At 42.1% G+C, this 16,153-nt stretch overlaps 1 protein-coding gene across 4 annotated transcripts in view; it reads right to left on the bottom strand.

The window, feature by feature from the left end:
* Positions 1-383: 383 nt before the first annotated feature.
* The window catches only part of ST7 (suppression of tumorigenicity 7), a 233,005-nt gene continuing 217,235 nt past the window's right edge, over positions 384-16,153 (bottom strand). For all 4 annotated transcript variants that reach the window (XM_045002252.1, XM_045002251.1, XM_045002254.1 and 1 more), the window contains exons 13-15: positions 14,825-14,917; positions 11,451-11,590; positions 384-715 (exon numbers count right to left, since the gene is read on the bottom strand). In XM_045002252.1, coding sequence (XP_044858187.1) covers positions 620-715; positions 11,451-11,590; positions 14,825-14,917 — 329 coding nt within the window. In that variant the 3' untranslated portion in view covers positions 384-619. The remainder of the gene's footprint in view (positions 716-11,450; positions 11,591-14,824; positions 14,918-16,153) is intronic.

The raw sequence follows: 16,153 nt of genomic DNA on the forward strand, positions 1-16,153 counted from the left end.
ACAGGACTTTATTTTTAAAGTGGAAACCTCTTTACCAAGCTGCTGCTGCATCCTCTGTAACTCTCACTCTGCCTCCTCAACTCCTCCCCCACCTTCCTGTTTCCTGTCCCTTCAGACTCCCAACAGCCAGTGCTCCCAGTTCTAATCATTACAAGCAACATCTAAACACCACAGTGGGGTTTCTGCACATGGGTGAGTTTCGCCCTAATTAAACTCTATAGGAGAAGATAGTGATAGCATAGCTTTTAAAAAGTAACTAGTACTGTTTCATTATTTGAACAGAAAGTCAAGCTGTATTTGAGCTGAAATGGATGCATTATGGATTTTCAGGGACATAAAGTACCTTCTGGTGTTGGAAGAAATAGAAAAAAACCCCTCTGCAATGCTGCAATACACAAAAATTTATTTTTAAGATCTTTTTCTTTTCTGAAAGCAAAATATGATAAAACCTAACAGCAATGTATTTTGTACAACAAAAACAGTTTTTATATGAGAACAGACAATCCATGAAGAGTTTTTAAGTCTTAGAACTGTTTCCCTTTTTTATCATGCTTTCTTGTGGTCAACAAAAAGTTGTCACAGAAGATGCCATGGCAGTCAATCAGTGTGGTGTTTTCCCTCAGATCCTTGTCAGCTGGTGCCACAGACTTGAGGGCAGGATACTTTCTACTTTTTCCATCACAAAATTTAAAGGGGCGAAGAGAGTGCTGAGGAACTGCAAAGAAATCAGATATACAGGTAGATCAAAATCATGGAGACAACAGACTGTAACAGAAAGCTGTGCAATTGAGGTGTTGTAGACCCTCCAAGAAAATCCTCTGGGTGACACTAATTGAATCATTTGTTTTTAAAGTCTTTTGGCCCAATTTTGCTCTCAGATGTACATTGCTCATTTCTCAGTTTTGTAGTAAATAAAGCAAGTGTTCCATTTGTCTAGATATTACTAACGAGTTAATGCACAATAAAGGCATAAATCTAGAATCTTACATCCATGCCCAGATAGAAGCCACTGTAGGCTTGATCCAAAACCCACTGAAGTAAAGAGGAGTCTCTCGTACATGGGCACAAACAGGCACATTCAACTAACTACGGGAACACAATTTTGCCTTCAGAATCAGACCCATAATGGTTAAATATTATCTAGGCATATTCAGGCCCCCTTGGCTTTCTCTTCTAGAATTTATCTTGACTTGCTATTTCCTTTAGTAAAAAGAATGTAATAGTTTGAGAGAAGTATCTGTGAGCTTGTCTTCACGTACTGTGTTGCAGCAGCACTGGTGCACCTGCACCCGGGAGGGCTGGAACAGGTTTTTGGTGGAGGTGCTGATGATGGAAACCATGTATTTGGTGTTTGTTATTACTACTCCAAATGAATGAGTGCAGCAGCACCCCTAGATCCAACACCAAAGGTTGAGCCGCTGTAGCTCTGTTGATGGGAGAAGCTCTCCTGTCGACATAGAGCTGTCTGCACGGTGGGGTCAGTATAACCATGTCACTCAGGGTGTGGATTTCTCACACCCTTGAGCAACATAGTTATACCAATACAGGTCTGTAGAGTAGACATGGCCTGTGTATTACTGCTATGAGAGGCTGTCATGGCCAGATCAGATGAATAGTTACCATTTTATCATGGCCGGGGGGCGTGGGGGGAGGGATTTGAAAATAGAAGGAGCTACCTTAAAAGGGTCTGACTTTCAAAGGGTGGGTGCTAAACATTTTCTGAAAATTAAGCCCCATTGAAGTGCCTCAAGCTGAGTACCTCAGAACTGAGGAATTCCATATCTTGAGAATGTTACCCCATGTATATTAATTGTGCTACATATTTACTTCAATCTGTATTACGTACAGATGTGATGGGCCCCCTATAGGTGCCTGGACTAGATAGTCTATTATGGTATATTGTATCTGTGCAGACATTACACATATGCAAAGTCAGCCATCCTAGATTAAGAACAATGTTGCTTCCAGACATATGCTGGTTGACATAACGTTGCCAAAGAATATAGTTCTTTTATGGTATCAATTAGCAAATATCTGCAGGATGTGTTGTTGTAGCATGCTGGTCCCATGATCTTAGAGAGACATGGTGGGTGATCTATTATCTCATGCAAATATCTGCAAGCAGTTTCATGTTTCAGAATGTGTCATATGTGATGAGCACAGCACACGCTAACTCTGACATGAGAGAGAACTGCAATCCGTGTGCTTTGCTTGGCTGTATTCTGCCATAGTCCCATCTCCCCTGATGAGAGCAGAACATATATGTTTGTATACGGCAAATTCAAATGCCACTCTGTGTGTTTTGATTTTTTTAAAATGAGATCAGTCTGAATGCTGCTGAATTGGAGGATGCTGCTGAAACCCAGGTTACCTACAGTAAACTCAACTCAATTAAAGGCTACAGTACAGAATATAACATGTACAGGTCCAGTCTTTTGGTTGAGACATATCTCTATTTTTTATGTTTCCACTACTGTGTGATTTTTGCCTTGAAGATATTGTGGCTCCCAGAAATATGTTTGATATCATTTAGCCAAAGATTACAATCCCTTTAAGGTATCAGGCAGTAAAATAGCTGCAAGCAGTTTCATGTTTATCAGACAGTGTTTTGTGAAGAGTTTATTTTAACTGAAAACATATATGCTGTATATATTTTAACTGTATTAATAAATGTCATAAGTACTTGGTCTGCATCATATTTGAGGGTGTACCTTCTCAAAGATTCTCCTAGAAAAGACATTACCCAAGGAACAACTTGTGCATTATGGATGATATCAGCGACTAGTGACAAGACAGAGTCACAGACATGGCCTTTGTCTCACTCCAATGAAGCGAGGAGACTGTGCCAGGCAGGTGTGGCTGTGAAGGTCAAGCTGAGTTATATAGACCAGTGCTGACCAAATGTGGTATCAAAGCTTCTGTCAGAGAGGTCATTGGAAATATCCAAAATGCCTTAGCACTTTGTGGGGTGATTCTGTCCACATTGTATTTCCTCTTTTGTGAACAACTATTTGACGCAAATGAATATGCCCTCTCCCCTACCCCTCCTGGAAAATGCAAAATCTCACTACAGTAAACTTCAAACTTTGTTTTTAATTTGCACCTGAAGCATCCCAAATAACGAGAGGAAAGTAAATGCGATAACTGCTGTAAATTAAATTTGATTAATTTTTTAAATCAAAGAAATTAGAGGCATTTAATTTTTTGGTTTTTGGTATTCACAGTACTTTTGTTTCTGAAGTAACTTTAGATGTATCCTGTAGCTGAAACTTAGCAATTTACCTGTATCTAGAAGTACACTGACGTACTACACTAGTGGAGAAAGTGTGGCAAGTGACAGCGATCTAGAAAATATTATATTTAAATGTATGGGGTGAAATCCAGATTATACTGAAGTCACTGGCAAAACTCCCACTGACTTCAATGGGGTCAGGATTTCACTCCTGGATTTGTGGGGTCCCACGAGGGTCACTTGCTAAGAGACTTCTACCAGCTCACAGCACTCAAATTAATCAGTAAGAGTGAGGGTCCCCGAGCCTTCCTTCTGTAATACCCAGCTCCTGCTCCAATAATCTCAACCCATGAGCCACAAGGAGCGAGTTTCCAAACTCAGGCCTCCCTTACAGCATCTTGGAGCTCTAACCACTAACCTTCAGGGAAGTCCGCTCAGTGTGTTCAGTGTTTCTGATCGGTTCCTCTCCCCAGATGAAATAAGGAACCCAAATTCCAGCCACAAACACTGTAAAAACATGCCAGCTCCTCTCACCTTACTGCATTCCAAACATTTGGTGGAAGCCCCAGTAGCCAATACTTAATCTGTTGAACTAGAGCACAGTGTGCAACCCTTGGAAAGCTTTTAGTGCTCATGTTCTCAACCATCATTGGCAGCTGTGCAATCCACTTTCATACCACACTGAGGTACCCTGGAGAACTCCTGGCTGCATCCTGTAGGTTGTTTATGCTTTTGGCCTTTCCTGTTGACACTGACAGTTTCTCCCATTGAGACAGCAAACGAAGCAGGACCAGCAATAAAAGAGCATAATTATTGATGTGAGATTGGCAGAAGCTGTTTTTACTTTTATATTTTTGGAAAGAAACTCTGTCAATTTGAATATTTAAATGTGACTGACTTAGAAAGAATTCTGCTTTCTGACAGCACCCTTGAAACAGTATTAAATTAAAAAAAATCAAGGAAAAATGTTTAGAAGGGCTTCTTGACTGCTTCCCAGCTCATGTTTATATGAGCCTTTTCAGCAACAAGAAATTGACTAATGACAGCTCTGGTCCTGTGATTAGACAGGCATGGACAGACGCTTGCAATCAATGGAGCTCCAGGTAGATAAGGGGTCTCCTTGCAAGATGCACCTCACTGATTATATGGGGAATAGAGAAACTGACCATGTGCAAAGTGATTTCAAACACACAAAGGATCTGAATAAAGAGAGAAAAATATTTTTCTCCATCTTCCTTCATTTTAATAATCTTCGGGGTAACTATTGTAGCCACAACATTTTCAGGCAAAAATGTTCAGTTGATGGTGTCACTTTAACAAACACTGATTTCGCCAATTAAATGTCACTCTCATTTTCATCTAAGAAATGTTTGTATGCCATGGAGTCATGCAAGCACTTGGCTTTTTCAATGACTGACTTATGGATTCTTTGTGCAGCATGAAAGAAAACAAAAGCATAAAAAAGCATCTACATTACACGCTGACAAATTTATCCCAAGTGGTGCAATCAAAAAACGTGTGCTGCTTGCGTTCATCTCTTGAGCACCCTCCAAAATGTTTTAATTAGAAGGGCTAGTGAAAATCATCAGAAAATTACTGCATCGTTTCTTCCATTAGCAAGGCAGCCATTTGAAGCAGTGCTCCTTTACATGGCATTTTAACTTTACTACCTGGCACACTACCAGCTCCTTAAGGAAACTTCCTGCCTGTGTCTCATAAGACTGCCAAAAATGCAGGCTAGAAATATGTTCTTCCATAACCAAGTGAAAATGCTAAAACATGTTGCTATTTGAAGGTTAACTATTCCTGATCTATCAAATCCATCATATTTAACAACGTTTCCCATGTGAGAAAAAGCCATCCCCACCCCCAGGCAGAGAATCACACAATTGGCTACATGCATGTTGGGGAATTGTCACCTTCTCCTGAATCATCAGGCAATGTTTACTGTCAAAGGCAGGTTAATGGATTCGATGGATCAATGGTCTGGTGTGGTACGGCAAATCCTGTGGTTGAGATTCTGTGCTGCACCTCTTAGAGGCACAGCTCAGGGGGAGAAGGGAACTATGGTGACTTTAAGCCACCCTTGCACCCTCCCACTTCTGGGCAGCTCTGCAGCCCCTGGTGGAGCACAGACAGCGCTGGGGGCCCATTTAACATCTGGAAGCCTGCCCTGGCTGCTCTTAGGCTGCAGGATTGCACAGTCTGCTCAACTTTCTGCGCTGCAGCCCCATCTCCAACACTCTGCCCAGCCCCACCCTGCTCCATGGGGCTCATGAGAGGGTCCCTGGAAGGCAGCTTTCTGCACTGAGGGTGTTCTCTCTTGGCAGCATCCAGGGCTTTTAAGGTCCCTTTATGCCACCCCAGCTTGGATCTCTCCCTTTATTTTCTTATGAGGACACCTTGTATTGCAATTCCAGGAGCAGATTGACAGGAGAAGCAGCACTGCAGTCCGTTTGTATTTCTAAGCAGCTGGCTTGTGTTAATTATTTATGTCTGAGGTTTTATAGATAGTTCTAGTGCCAATTTAAAAATCAGGATATTGGTGTCTCCCTGAAGGAGGGTGGAGTTAAACCCAAGATCCGCATTCTTCTCTCATCAATAGCTCACCCTCTTCAACAACAGCTTCCTCCTATTCTAAACAGCACACTTGTGTCTCTGCCCTGATCTGGACTCTAGAACTCCTGCTTCCACCAGGGAGTTCTTGTGGGCTGGCTTCCCAGTAATCTTAGCACATGCACCTGGGGGTGACAGCTGGAGGGAGGGGCCATTCTAGCATAGCTGGCAGGTTATTTATTGTGTATTGTTATTAATAAAAATAATTTAAATAGCACCACAAATGGATATGATGCTTGCAAAAACAAATTAGGACATCAACCTTGCCCCTATAGAGCAAAAACACCAGAGCCTGATATTGAATCTTAGCAAAGACCCTTACAGAGACCCAGTCAGGTGAATGGAACTCCTCAAGAACTCTGTATTAGAGGATCCAGTTTCAGGAGTGGGGCTTGAGATAGAAGAGAGAAAAGGGGGAAAACACACACACACACACACACACACACGACAAAACCACTCAGAAAAGGGCAAGTGAGGAGAGATGCTCTGCAAGCAGGGTGGCAAGATTCCTGGAAAAAGAGGGTTTTCCGGAGGGAGGAGGAGAAAAGAGAAGGGGGATTGGCAGGCTGGGAGTGAGGAACTACCAAACGCAGGGGAAAGCAGGAGAGAAAGTGTGAACTGAGAAGTGGGATACAAAGTGAAGACAGCAGTAAAATGAAGGGCTTTGTAGGAGTGTATGAAATGAGCAGAAGAGTCTGAGGGAGAGAGATGGGTGATGTAAACTGGTGAGATTGTTAGGGCCTTGATTGTGAACAGGGACCATGTGTTTGATGTAGTAAGAGATGGGAGGCCAAAGAAGGAGATTGGGGAGGGGAGGAGAGGGAGGAAAGTGACTTTCATTATAGAATGGAAGTGGAGGAGTGAGAAAAGAGAGAGCCTGAAAAGAGAAGCTACAGACATGTACCTCTGCCTGTCATATCATTATTATTACAGGCACTTATAAGCATCACTATATGACATCTGGACACTCTAAGCCTACTTAACCATGCAAGCTGCATAAAAGCCAGCCCTCCAGCTGCACAAAGTGGATGCAGACATTTCATAGGGAGCCTCATACTCATTCCTTCTTGGGGATGCTCTAAAATCCTTACATTGCCTTGACTCCAGGATCAAAGGTTCTGATACGATCAGCTAAGAAACAGTAAAAATCCAGGGTCTGATTCAGCTTTTAATTTGTATCTTTTGGAGTGTTACTGTTTATGGACCACTTAGTTTGCCCTGAATGGGACTGATCAAGGACTCCTCTTGTAGAAACTGTGATATTTCATTGTTAAATAAGTTATTTTAGTCCAGGGTTTGGCCGATCGCAGCTCCCACTAGCCGTGGATCGCTGCTCCAGGACAATGGGAGATCGGCCGGACCTGTGGATGGGGCCGGTGCAGGGCCGGCTCCAGACCCCAGCGCTCCAAGCGCGCGCTTGGGGCGGCCTTTTGCCGGCAGGGCAGCAGGCGGCTCCAGCGGACCTTCCGCAGTCATGCCTGCGGGAGGTCCACGGGAGCTGCGGGACCGGCGACCGGCGACCGGCAGTGTGCCCCCTGCAGCATGCCACCGTGCTTGGGGCGGCCAAATTGCTAGAGCCGCCCCTGGGCTGGTAAACACACCGGCCTGGCCTGCCAGGGGCTTTCCCTACACAAGCGGCAACCCCTGTTTAAGAAACCCTGTTTTAGTCTTATGGTGAATTCACAGAGAGTTTAGGACCAATTAGATTTCAGCTTTGGCTGAAACCAGCAGTCTAGAATAATAAAATACATTGCTTCAAGGTAGTACTCTGCCCTCTCTGTTCCACCTCGATTTCCTCTAGCATTTCCCCCCTCAAGTACACCTTGTTCCTTTTCTCTACCCAGACAGGAGGGTTTATTTTTTTACCACCAAGACCTACTGCAAGTTCATTCATGAGATGAAGCAGGTGTCTACACCAGGGACTGTCTCTCCCAAGCACTGCAAGGACAGAATGAATAGTATTCACAGACTTGTACGAGCTTCAAAGTGTCAGTAGCCTAGACTGGGGACCAGTGGCTGTGCTGGCAAGTTTCATAGATTCATAGAATGTAAGGCCAGAAGGGATCGTTAGATCATGTAGGCTAACTTCCTGCATAACACAGGCCATAGAACTTCCCTGAAATAATTCCTGCTTGACCTACAGCATATTGTTCAGAAAAAACATCCACTCTTGATTTAAAAATTGCCAGCGAAGAAGAATCCACCACAACCCTTGGTAAGTTGTTGCAATGGTTAATTACTGTCATTGTTAAAAATTTGTACCTTATTTCAAGTGTGAATTTGTCTAGCTTCAGCTTCCAGCCATTCAATCTTGTTATACCTATGCCAGCTAGACTGAAGAGAGCCCATTATCAAATATTTGTTCCCCAAGTAGGTGCTTAACAAATGCAAATAGCTCCACACATGCTATATTCAGTTTAATTGAAGTACACCGTATTTTGTAAATTGCTAAACCTGAACTGGCAGTAATATGAACTTGGATTTAATTTTTAAATTGGTCCAAGATGCCTCTCAGTTACATTTGTGCAGTGCTCTTGGGATTGACAGATGTAAGTAGAAGAATAATTTAGCCCTCTAAAATTAGGACTTATTCTTGTAGTTTTGCAATAGTTACAGTACATCCCGTGATGTTGGTTAAACCACAGCATGTCAATCAGACAAGAATATTAATTCCACACACACAACCAAAATGATATTCAGAACATTCAGCTTTATAGCTATGTTCAAAATTAATTCCCTTAAAAGGGGAAAGGGCACAGCTGTGGCTTGCTAGAGATCTGTTCCACTGAGCCTTGATATCACTGCATAGCAAAGGGATGTCTGTCATTACACTTCTTAGGGTATGTCTACACAGCTGACGTTAAAGCGCAGCGCTTTAACGTGGCTGTGTAGTTGTGGCTCCAGCACTGGGAGAGAGCTCTCCAAGCGCTGTAATAAAACCACCTCTGCGAGGGGAATGGCTCCCAGCACTGGGAGCACGGCTCTCAGCGCTGTAACGTTGTCTACACTGCCACTTTACAGCACTGAAACTTGCAGTGCTCAAGGGAGTGTTTTTTCACATCCCTGAGCGAAGAAAGTTTCAGTGCTGTAAGTGGCAGTGTAGACAAGGCCTTAGGTTTCACACAGTTTGGCTACCCCACCTTTTTAGTAGACAACAAAAATGAGACATCGGAGTCTAAGCCTCTTGATCAGTCAATGGACGAAGGTCATAGGCTTTCACCACACTGGCCTGATTTTCACTCTGCCCATTCACAATTAAAAGCCAGCTGCTGTCTGTGTTTGCTTATTAAGATAGCCACATAGCTAAATCCCTATGAATGTTACTTAACATAGCAAAGGTGCCATGTAGCTTCAGAGATGTACACAGAGGTCAGTGACAATGCCTGTTTCATACAGGGTTAATAACATGGCATTAATTTAGTTTTGTTTGTGTTCATTTATTGTGCTCCACTCTATTCTCAGATACAGGATGCAGTCACATACTGAGCCCCGAGGCTTCTATTCCATTAACATCAATGGAAGCTACATGCACATCTCAAAGGAATAGATGCTCTTGGTTACATTGTATTCCCAAAGTGACTTTGGTGCCCAAAGCGAGAGCTATTTGAGGAAACAACTGCTAGTACATCACAAATGTAAATATTAACACCTCCCCCCACATCCCATTTGATTGCACCCATCACACAAAAAATGCCAAGTGGAGCCCATGAAAGTTCGCAATCAGGTTTGTCTGATTCCAGCACCTCATTACCTGTAGCAGGCTCATTGCTTGAGGTGCTCAGACAATTTAAACGCTTTGCTCTTAAATAAATCATGAGGCGGACAGCCAATGGGGTTGCACAGGATACACGGAAAGGTGGAATTTGGCCCACTGACTGCTAATACCGGCATACTGCATATTGAATGAACAAAACACACTGGAAGCAACATCTGTGCTTCGGAGACATTGCTTTTTCTTTTTATTCTATGAAGGAAGTTTCCTAGGAAGACTTACCTCCCTTACTCATACACCTAACCAGCCTTAAAAGTCCTTTGCTGTGATGCCTACAAAATCTGGTTCTAGGCACTTTGGTGATACAAATAATAAATCACTATGGTAACTGGTGTGTTTATACCAGAGCCTATCACGCGGACCAATTTTGTCTCATTGTTCCCTTGTACTGTCTGTCTGTATCCATCTTTTGTCTCTTGTCTTATACGTCGAGTAAACTCTGAGTCAGGGACCATCTTTTTGTTCTGTGTTTGTACAGCACTTAGCAGGATGAGGTCATGTTCCATGTCCATAATAATAACAACAAACAACAACAACAACAGTAATAATACTACATGCCATCCTCTGTACACCTATAGATACACTCACAGCTAAATGCAGAAAGGACTATTTCAAGCAGGTTATTGTATTTTTTCTGTTGACAGACGTTAGCTTTTACCCCAACTGATCAAGTCATCCATCCTCTTCGCCTGCAGACACACGAATTCTTAATGCAAGAGCCATTGCGATAACAGACACAAACTACTACTAGTGCTTGGGATTAAAGCACTGAGTATTTGACCAGCCTGGCTGATGGAGTAGCTGGTTGACTCCAAAAGGGGTCCCTGGACAATCCTTCCTGCTCAGAAGGATATAAGGTATTGAGAAAGCTGCTAATGAATGAGCCTTGGGATACTTTGAGAGCTCTATCACAGCCTCCTCCACTCGCAGAAAAAAACCCCTAAATGAGTGCAGAGGAACTTTAACATCATTTGGAAATAACAAGAAGGCCAAGAGGGTATTTTGGACCCACCGAGCTCCACAATAAGAAGTACATTAAATAATAAATTACTGCTCTGGGTTCTCAGCATTTCTTGGAGGAGGGAGTAATGGTCTTGCTGGAACTTTGCTGGGAAGTGAATTTTCCACATGCCCCCTGTGGCTGCAGAAATCAGAGTAGTGATGCTCTTAGACTTTACAAGGAAAAAAGCAAGTTGGAGTACAACTTGTTTTCCCCATATTAAAGCTCAGTGGCCAGAAAAGCAGAATTAGTAGTGCCCTCAGCAGATGCATCGAATAGAGAGCGGAATAAGAGGTCTGGACACAAATACTGAGGCTGTCTCATTTGTTGCAGTTTCAGAAAAGGACACTGCAATTTGATTTGGTTAACACTGAACCACATTTTTTCTGGTACTACTTAGAGTTTGTGCCGTCCCTGTCTTACACTGGGAAGTACTGTGTCGTTATCACAACCTCGCACAGGCTTACAATTTATTTTTCTGAACAGGCTGGGGCTCTGCAATCTGTTATTAGTTTACTTTATTGGATTATCCACAAAAACGCAGATATCCCCCTCCTTTTTGGCAGAGCCACAAGAAACTAAGACCAACAACAGAGTCAGCTAATCCAGAGAGGAAAGACTGGAGTGTATTTTACTGATTAGCTCCTTAAATGATTTCTAAATGTTCTCCTGTTCAGTGATAGATCCCTGGATGCTCCTTTTGTACTAACAAATATCCAGACACTTCATGTCCAGCAATGTCTAGCTCAGCGCCATTTTATTTGTGCATTTCCCTTTTTGTTTTGTGTTTGTATTTGCCCAGAAACCAAGGAGTGTCAATGAATACTCACAGCTTTTGCGAAGACCCCCATAAGCTCCGGGAACTGATGTGTCAGGAGGGCTAGCATGGCTGTGAAGGAACATAATCCAGCAGTGAAGAGTATAAAGAAAGGAAGCTCTTTCTTGGGATAAACTGAAACTTCATGAAATGCTGCAGAGGAAAGCAGAAAGGAAAAACATGGTGTAGGTAAAATACCTTCTCACGAGGGTTAAGCAGTTACAAAGAAGCCACAAAGGTTCCGAAGTTTGGTTTAGCGGGAAGACACATCTAAAGGTTCTGAACGCCAGAATCATTTGAGACTCCTCTTCCCATTTCCGTACCCTTTAACAGACTCTTCCTTCCACTATAATCTTCTGTGCCTTCCTTGACTCCTCCCAGCATAGCCTCCCTTCCATTCCATTCCACCACTAGCTGTTTGCTTCCCTGTTCCTTCTGCATCTTCGTCACCATATTAATAATACATTTATTTTTTTAGGTGCTGATGTGCATTAACTAATGCAATTTATGCAAGCTAGGGAAACTTGCTGAAATAAAGACAGGGAAAGAAACCGCTTCACAAACCACCATATGATGTATATGAGGGATAAAAAAAATCCAACAACAAGTATACAAACTAAAAGGGAAACAGAAAAGTTTCTGGCTTTGGCCTGAAGAGACCCACGATATGCTCTTGGGGGAAGAAGCATCCCAGAGCTGAGAATGGAACTTGCCTGGAGGAAAGTTTCACTTAATCAAACCATTTATGATGGCTCAGATTCAGGTTGGGAGATCTGGCCAGTATGGCAAATGTTCTGGCCAGTTCTTGTTTTGTCGAACTGTGTCTCCCATTCCATCCCTACTTTTAAGTTCTAGTCAGGATCAGTGCTTGACTTTGAAATGACAATAGTTTTTCTCTGAAAAGGATACTCTCCCAGCTGGTAGATCTAAAGTTAGACTTGCCGTACCAGCTTGTTTTTTAATTTTAAATGTCATGGTTGTATACATACATATCACACCATTCTTCTACTCTGCCTGCCTTCTCCATTTTTATGGGTAGGTATGGCTGAATATTTGCAAGAATCCTGCTCAAAGCCTGCTTATTTTGCACCTGCCGGGTCACAGAAACAGCGCAGTCAAGCAGCATGTTACAGGACAGCACAACATCCAGTTTGGACTGTTGCAGCTCTCATCTGATGGGACCATAAGGCATCTTTGAATGGTTAAAATAAAAATAGCAATTTCAAGTGTGTTAGAGTTTGGGGCCTGCAAATCTTGTTCCCTTAAAAAAATCAGCAAACTGTTTTCAGGAGAAATACGGTTAGATAATTTCATTTAAATCACATATGTAAGTATCAAATTGCAGATTACAACTGCACATGCATTCAAATGCAGGCTCCCACTTCTGTCTTTGACTGAAATATCCAATCTATTGTTGTAGTTCATTAATCAGTTAAAGCAAAAATTAGGTTTGGTTGATGTTTGTACTTAGCCAGGGTTAATCTTTTCAATCTCTCTTTCATTTTAAGCAAACTGTTCCTCACGCAAACCCCAGAGCTATGATATCATTTCAGCAGAGACTCTCCCTTCAAATTACCTACCGAAAGTTACCTTTAAAATATAAGCAATTAAAGGTTTAGACAGGCATGTGGTGTAAAAGACCTCTACGCAACCTGGGTCTCTCACAGTATGTGAAAACCTTCTCTTCTCAAACCCAAGAGATTTGACAGCAAAAGGCATTTCTCACAATCATCAGAGCAAAACATTACCATCAATATACGGTATTAAAGAGTCCCTTGCTTCTACCATCTGACAACAGCAATTAATTTTGCACCTAGAAAGGAGAATGCTGACTATTCTGTATCATTTTGTCATTCCCAAATTTCTCTGACACTCCACCCTCCATTTAACAGTATCCCTTGGAGTAAAGTATTCAGAGAGTCCTAAGAGGTATTGTTATAATTAGGGTGATTATAATGGGGTGGGGAGATAGAGCCGGTTGCCAAGGATTACTGTGCAATATCAGAGAGAACGTGTTGTGAAAAAAGGGCCTGACAATGAGGGGACTCTTGCTATATTACCCCTCCCTACAGTCCACCCAGATAGATTTATTAAGAGTGGTTAAACATAACTTAGCCCAAACTGGAGTTGTTATAAAAGACAGACCTATTCCAGAAGAGACACAAACGCAAACGAACACAAGCACATCTTCATTTGTTTTTCAAAAAATAATTTAAATTTACTCCCTTTTTTGAGTTCCCCAGTGCAGGGCCGGCTCCAGGCACCAACTAACGAAGCAGGTGCTTAGGGCGGCCAATATCAAGGGGAGGCATTCCGGCCGCTACTGGGGTGGCACGTCCGGGTCTTCGGCGGCAATTCGGTGGCGGGTCCCTCAGTCCCTGTTGGAACGAAGGACCTGCTACCGAACTGCCGCTGAAAAGTGGAGCTGCGCGATTGCGCTGCCGTGGCTTTTTTTTTTTTTTGGCCACTTGGGGCAGCAGAAAACCTGGATCTGGCCCTGCCCCAGTACATCTTATGTCCGCCTTTCGGAACCTGATCCTGCAAACATCCCCGCATCTGTGCTCTCCAACCAAGTCCCATTGACTTCAATGGGAAACAGTGCTGGAACCAAGTTCTGAGTGTGTGACATTTCCAGGACTGACCAGTTAGGCCTGATACTGAAAAGAGTAACTCGTGTTTAACTTTATGCACGGCAAACAGTCCCATTGACTTCGACTGTAAAACTCTTCAAGGGCAGGGGACCATCTTTATATCTGTATCTTGCACAGTATTTAGAACACTCTTGGCGCTTTACAAAGTCATAATAATAAATGACTGGTATAATTTCACAATATTTTTATAAGAATCACACGCATCATTACATGAAGAAAATCCTTTTTGTGACTAGGCGTCTCTTACAATAGCTCTCTTACAAGAGGTCACAATAACGTGGTACTTGGTTAATGGTCCTTATGCAGGCTCAATCCTGCAGTCTTGGGAAGGCAAAACTGCCTTGAATTTAGATAGTGGTTTCCTGCACTAGGACTACAGGGCAGGATGACTGTATTTTTAGTTTGATGGCATGATATCCTAGATAAAGGAACAAACATACTTTATCTGTCTTGGCAAGAAAGAAACAATAGATTTTTAAAAGAAGGACATCCCCAAGGTAATGTGATTTTCTTTCTTTTTTTACATCAATAAAGATACCTAAAACTTTATGAGCTGTAGCTATGAATTACCATTTTAACAATCAAGTGAACTCTCAAGATTCACTGTCAGCCAATCATTCTAATCCAGTGAACCCAATTTAAGAATCATCAGCGGAGGCCAGTATTGAAGAACTGTGATAAACAACCCTTTGGTGCCAAGAAGCAGGGATAAAAAAGAGAAAAAATTCAGACTTACATGGAAGTAGTTCTCTGTCTGCTGTTTCTGTACAGATGGGGTAGGGGTAAAAAAGGTGTCCTTTTTCCAAAGGATAGGGGATCATTCTGAAAGCTGAAAAAGACAAAAATAACACATTGGACAGTTCATTGTGAGTGCAGTATGTGCATGACATATTCAGCAAGGCACTTTACATGTATTAACAATTTTGAAAAGCAAAAACAAACTAAGCACTAAATACAAAATTTTTAGATTTGTATGCCTACTATCAGGACACAAAATACTTATTTAACCATCTAAATATGCATTTAGTCCTCAATCCGGCAAACACTTATCCACATATTGAATTTTTACTCACATCTATAGTCTCATTGGAGTCAGTGGGACCACTTTACAAGAGTCAAGTCGACCACATAACTATCTGCTTGCATGATCAGGGTGTCAGATACCTAAATTTAGATATTTAAATTTGAAAATTTTGACTTAGCATTTTTAGAGTTTCCAAGACTTTTGAGATTCGGGGGGGGGGGGGGAAAGAAGAGTAGCTATGGCACAGCAGCCCTACTTTATTTACAGAGAGAACCTCAAAACAGTGCTACCAATTTGGGCCCAATACTTGGCATTTTTCTGATCACCCAAAATTTCCACTGACTTTAGTGGGAGTTTTGCATGCAGGAAGAAAGCAGTATGATGCCCCAATGAATAGCCCAGGATACACCTGCAACAAAACATGTAACAAACATTCTGCCAGTCAGGAGATATCTCCATGCTTCCAACATGATAATTTGGGTTGTATTTGTTCATTTGGCAATCTCAGTTTATTAAAGAATGATTAAAACCAGATTCCAGTAATGCATTCTTTTAAAATGTAGCAGATCAAGCAAGGTTTCCAGTATGAGCATTCAAGTATTATTTAATCTGTGACTTGATCTTTTGTATTTTTTAAAATATATGTAACATTGAAATCTAAAATAATAACAGACAGGGAGGCAAATTGATTGCTAAATCTGTATTCTGATGATGTCATAGGCCACCTGAGTTATACTCCTGTGGTTTATGGAACCATCAGAACCCTTGACTGAATTATAGTTTTGCAATCAATCCATCCTTTTCTATTATCCTATATGCTAGTCCCACTGTTAAGATGTCATCAACATGTTATTCTCACTATTCCTATGAACATCATTCATTGAAGCAATTTTTCCTCAACAGATGTCCTGTAAGTACTATATGCTGTAGGTGCAGAACACACACACACAGACGCACACACACACAGAGCAGTGCTCCATGATATATCTCACACAGGGCAATGAGGAATTGTATTAAGAATGAATGATTGCTATGTACCAC

Source organism: Mauremys mutica, chromosome 1, assembly GCF_020497125.1.
Source record: "Mauremys mutica isolate MM-2020 ecotype Southern chromosome 1, ASM2049712v1, whole genome shotgun sequence".
NCBI classification, from domain to species: domain Eukaryota; kingdom Metazoa; phylum Chordata; order Testudines; family Geoemydidae; genus Mauremys; species Mauremys mutica.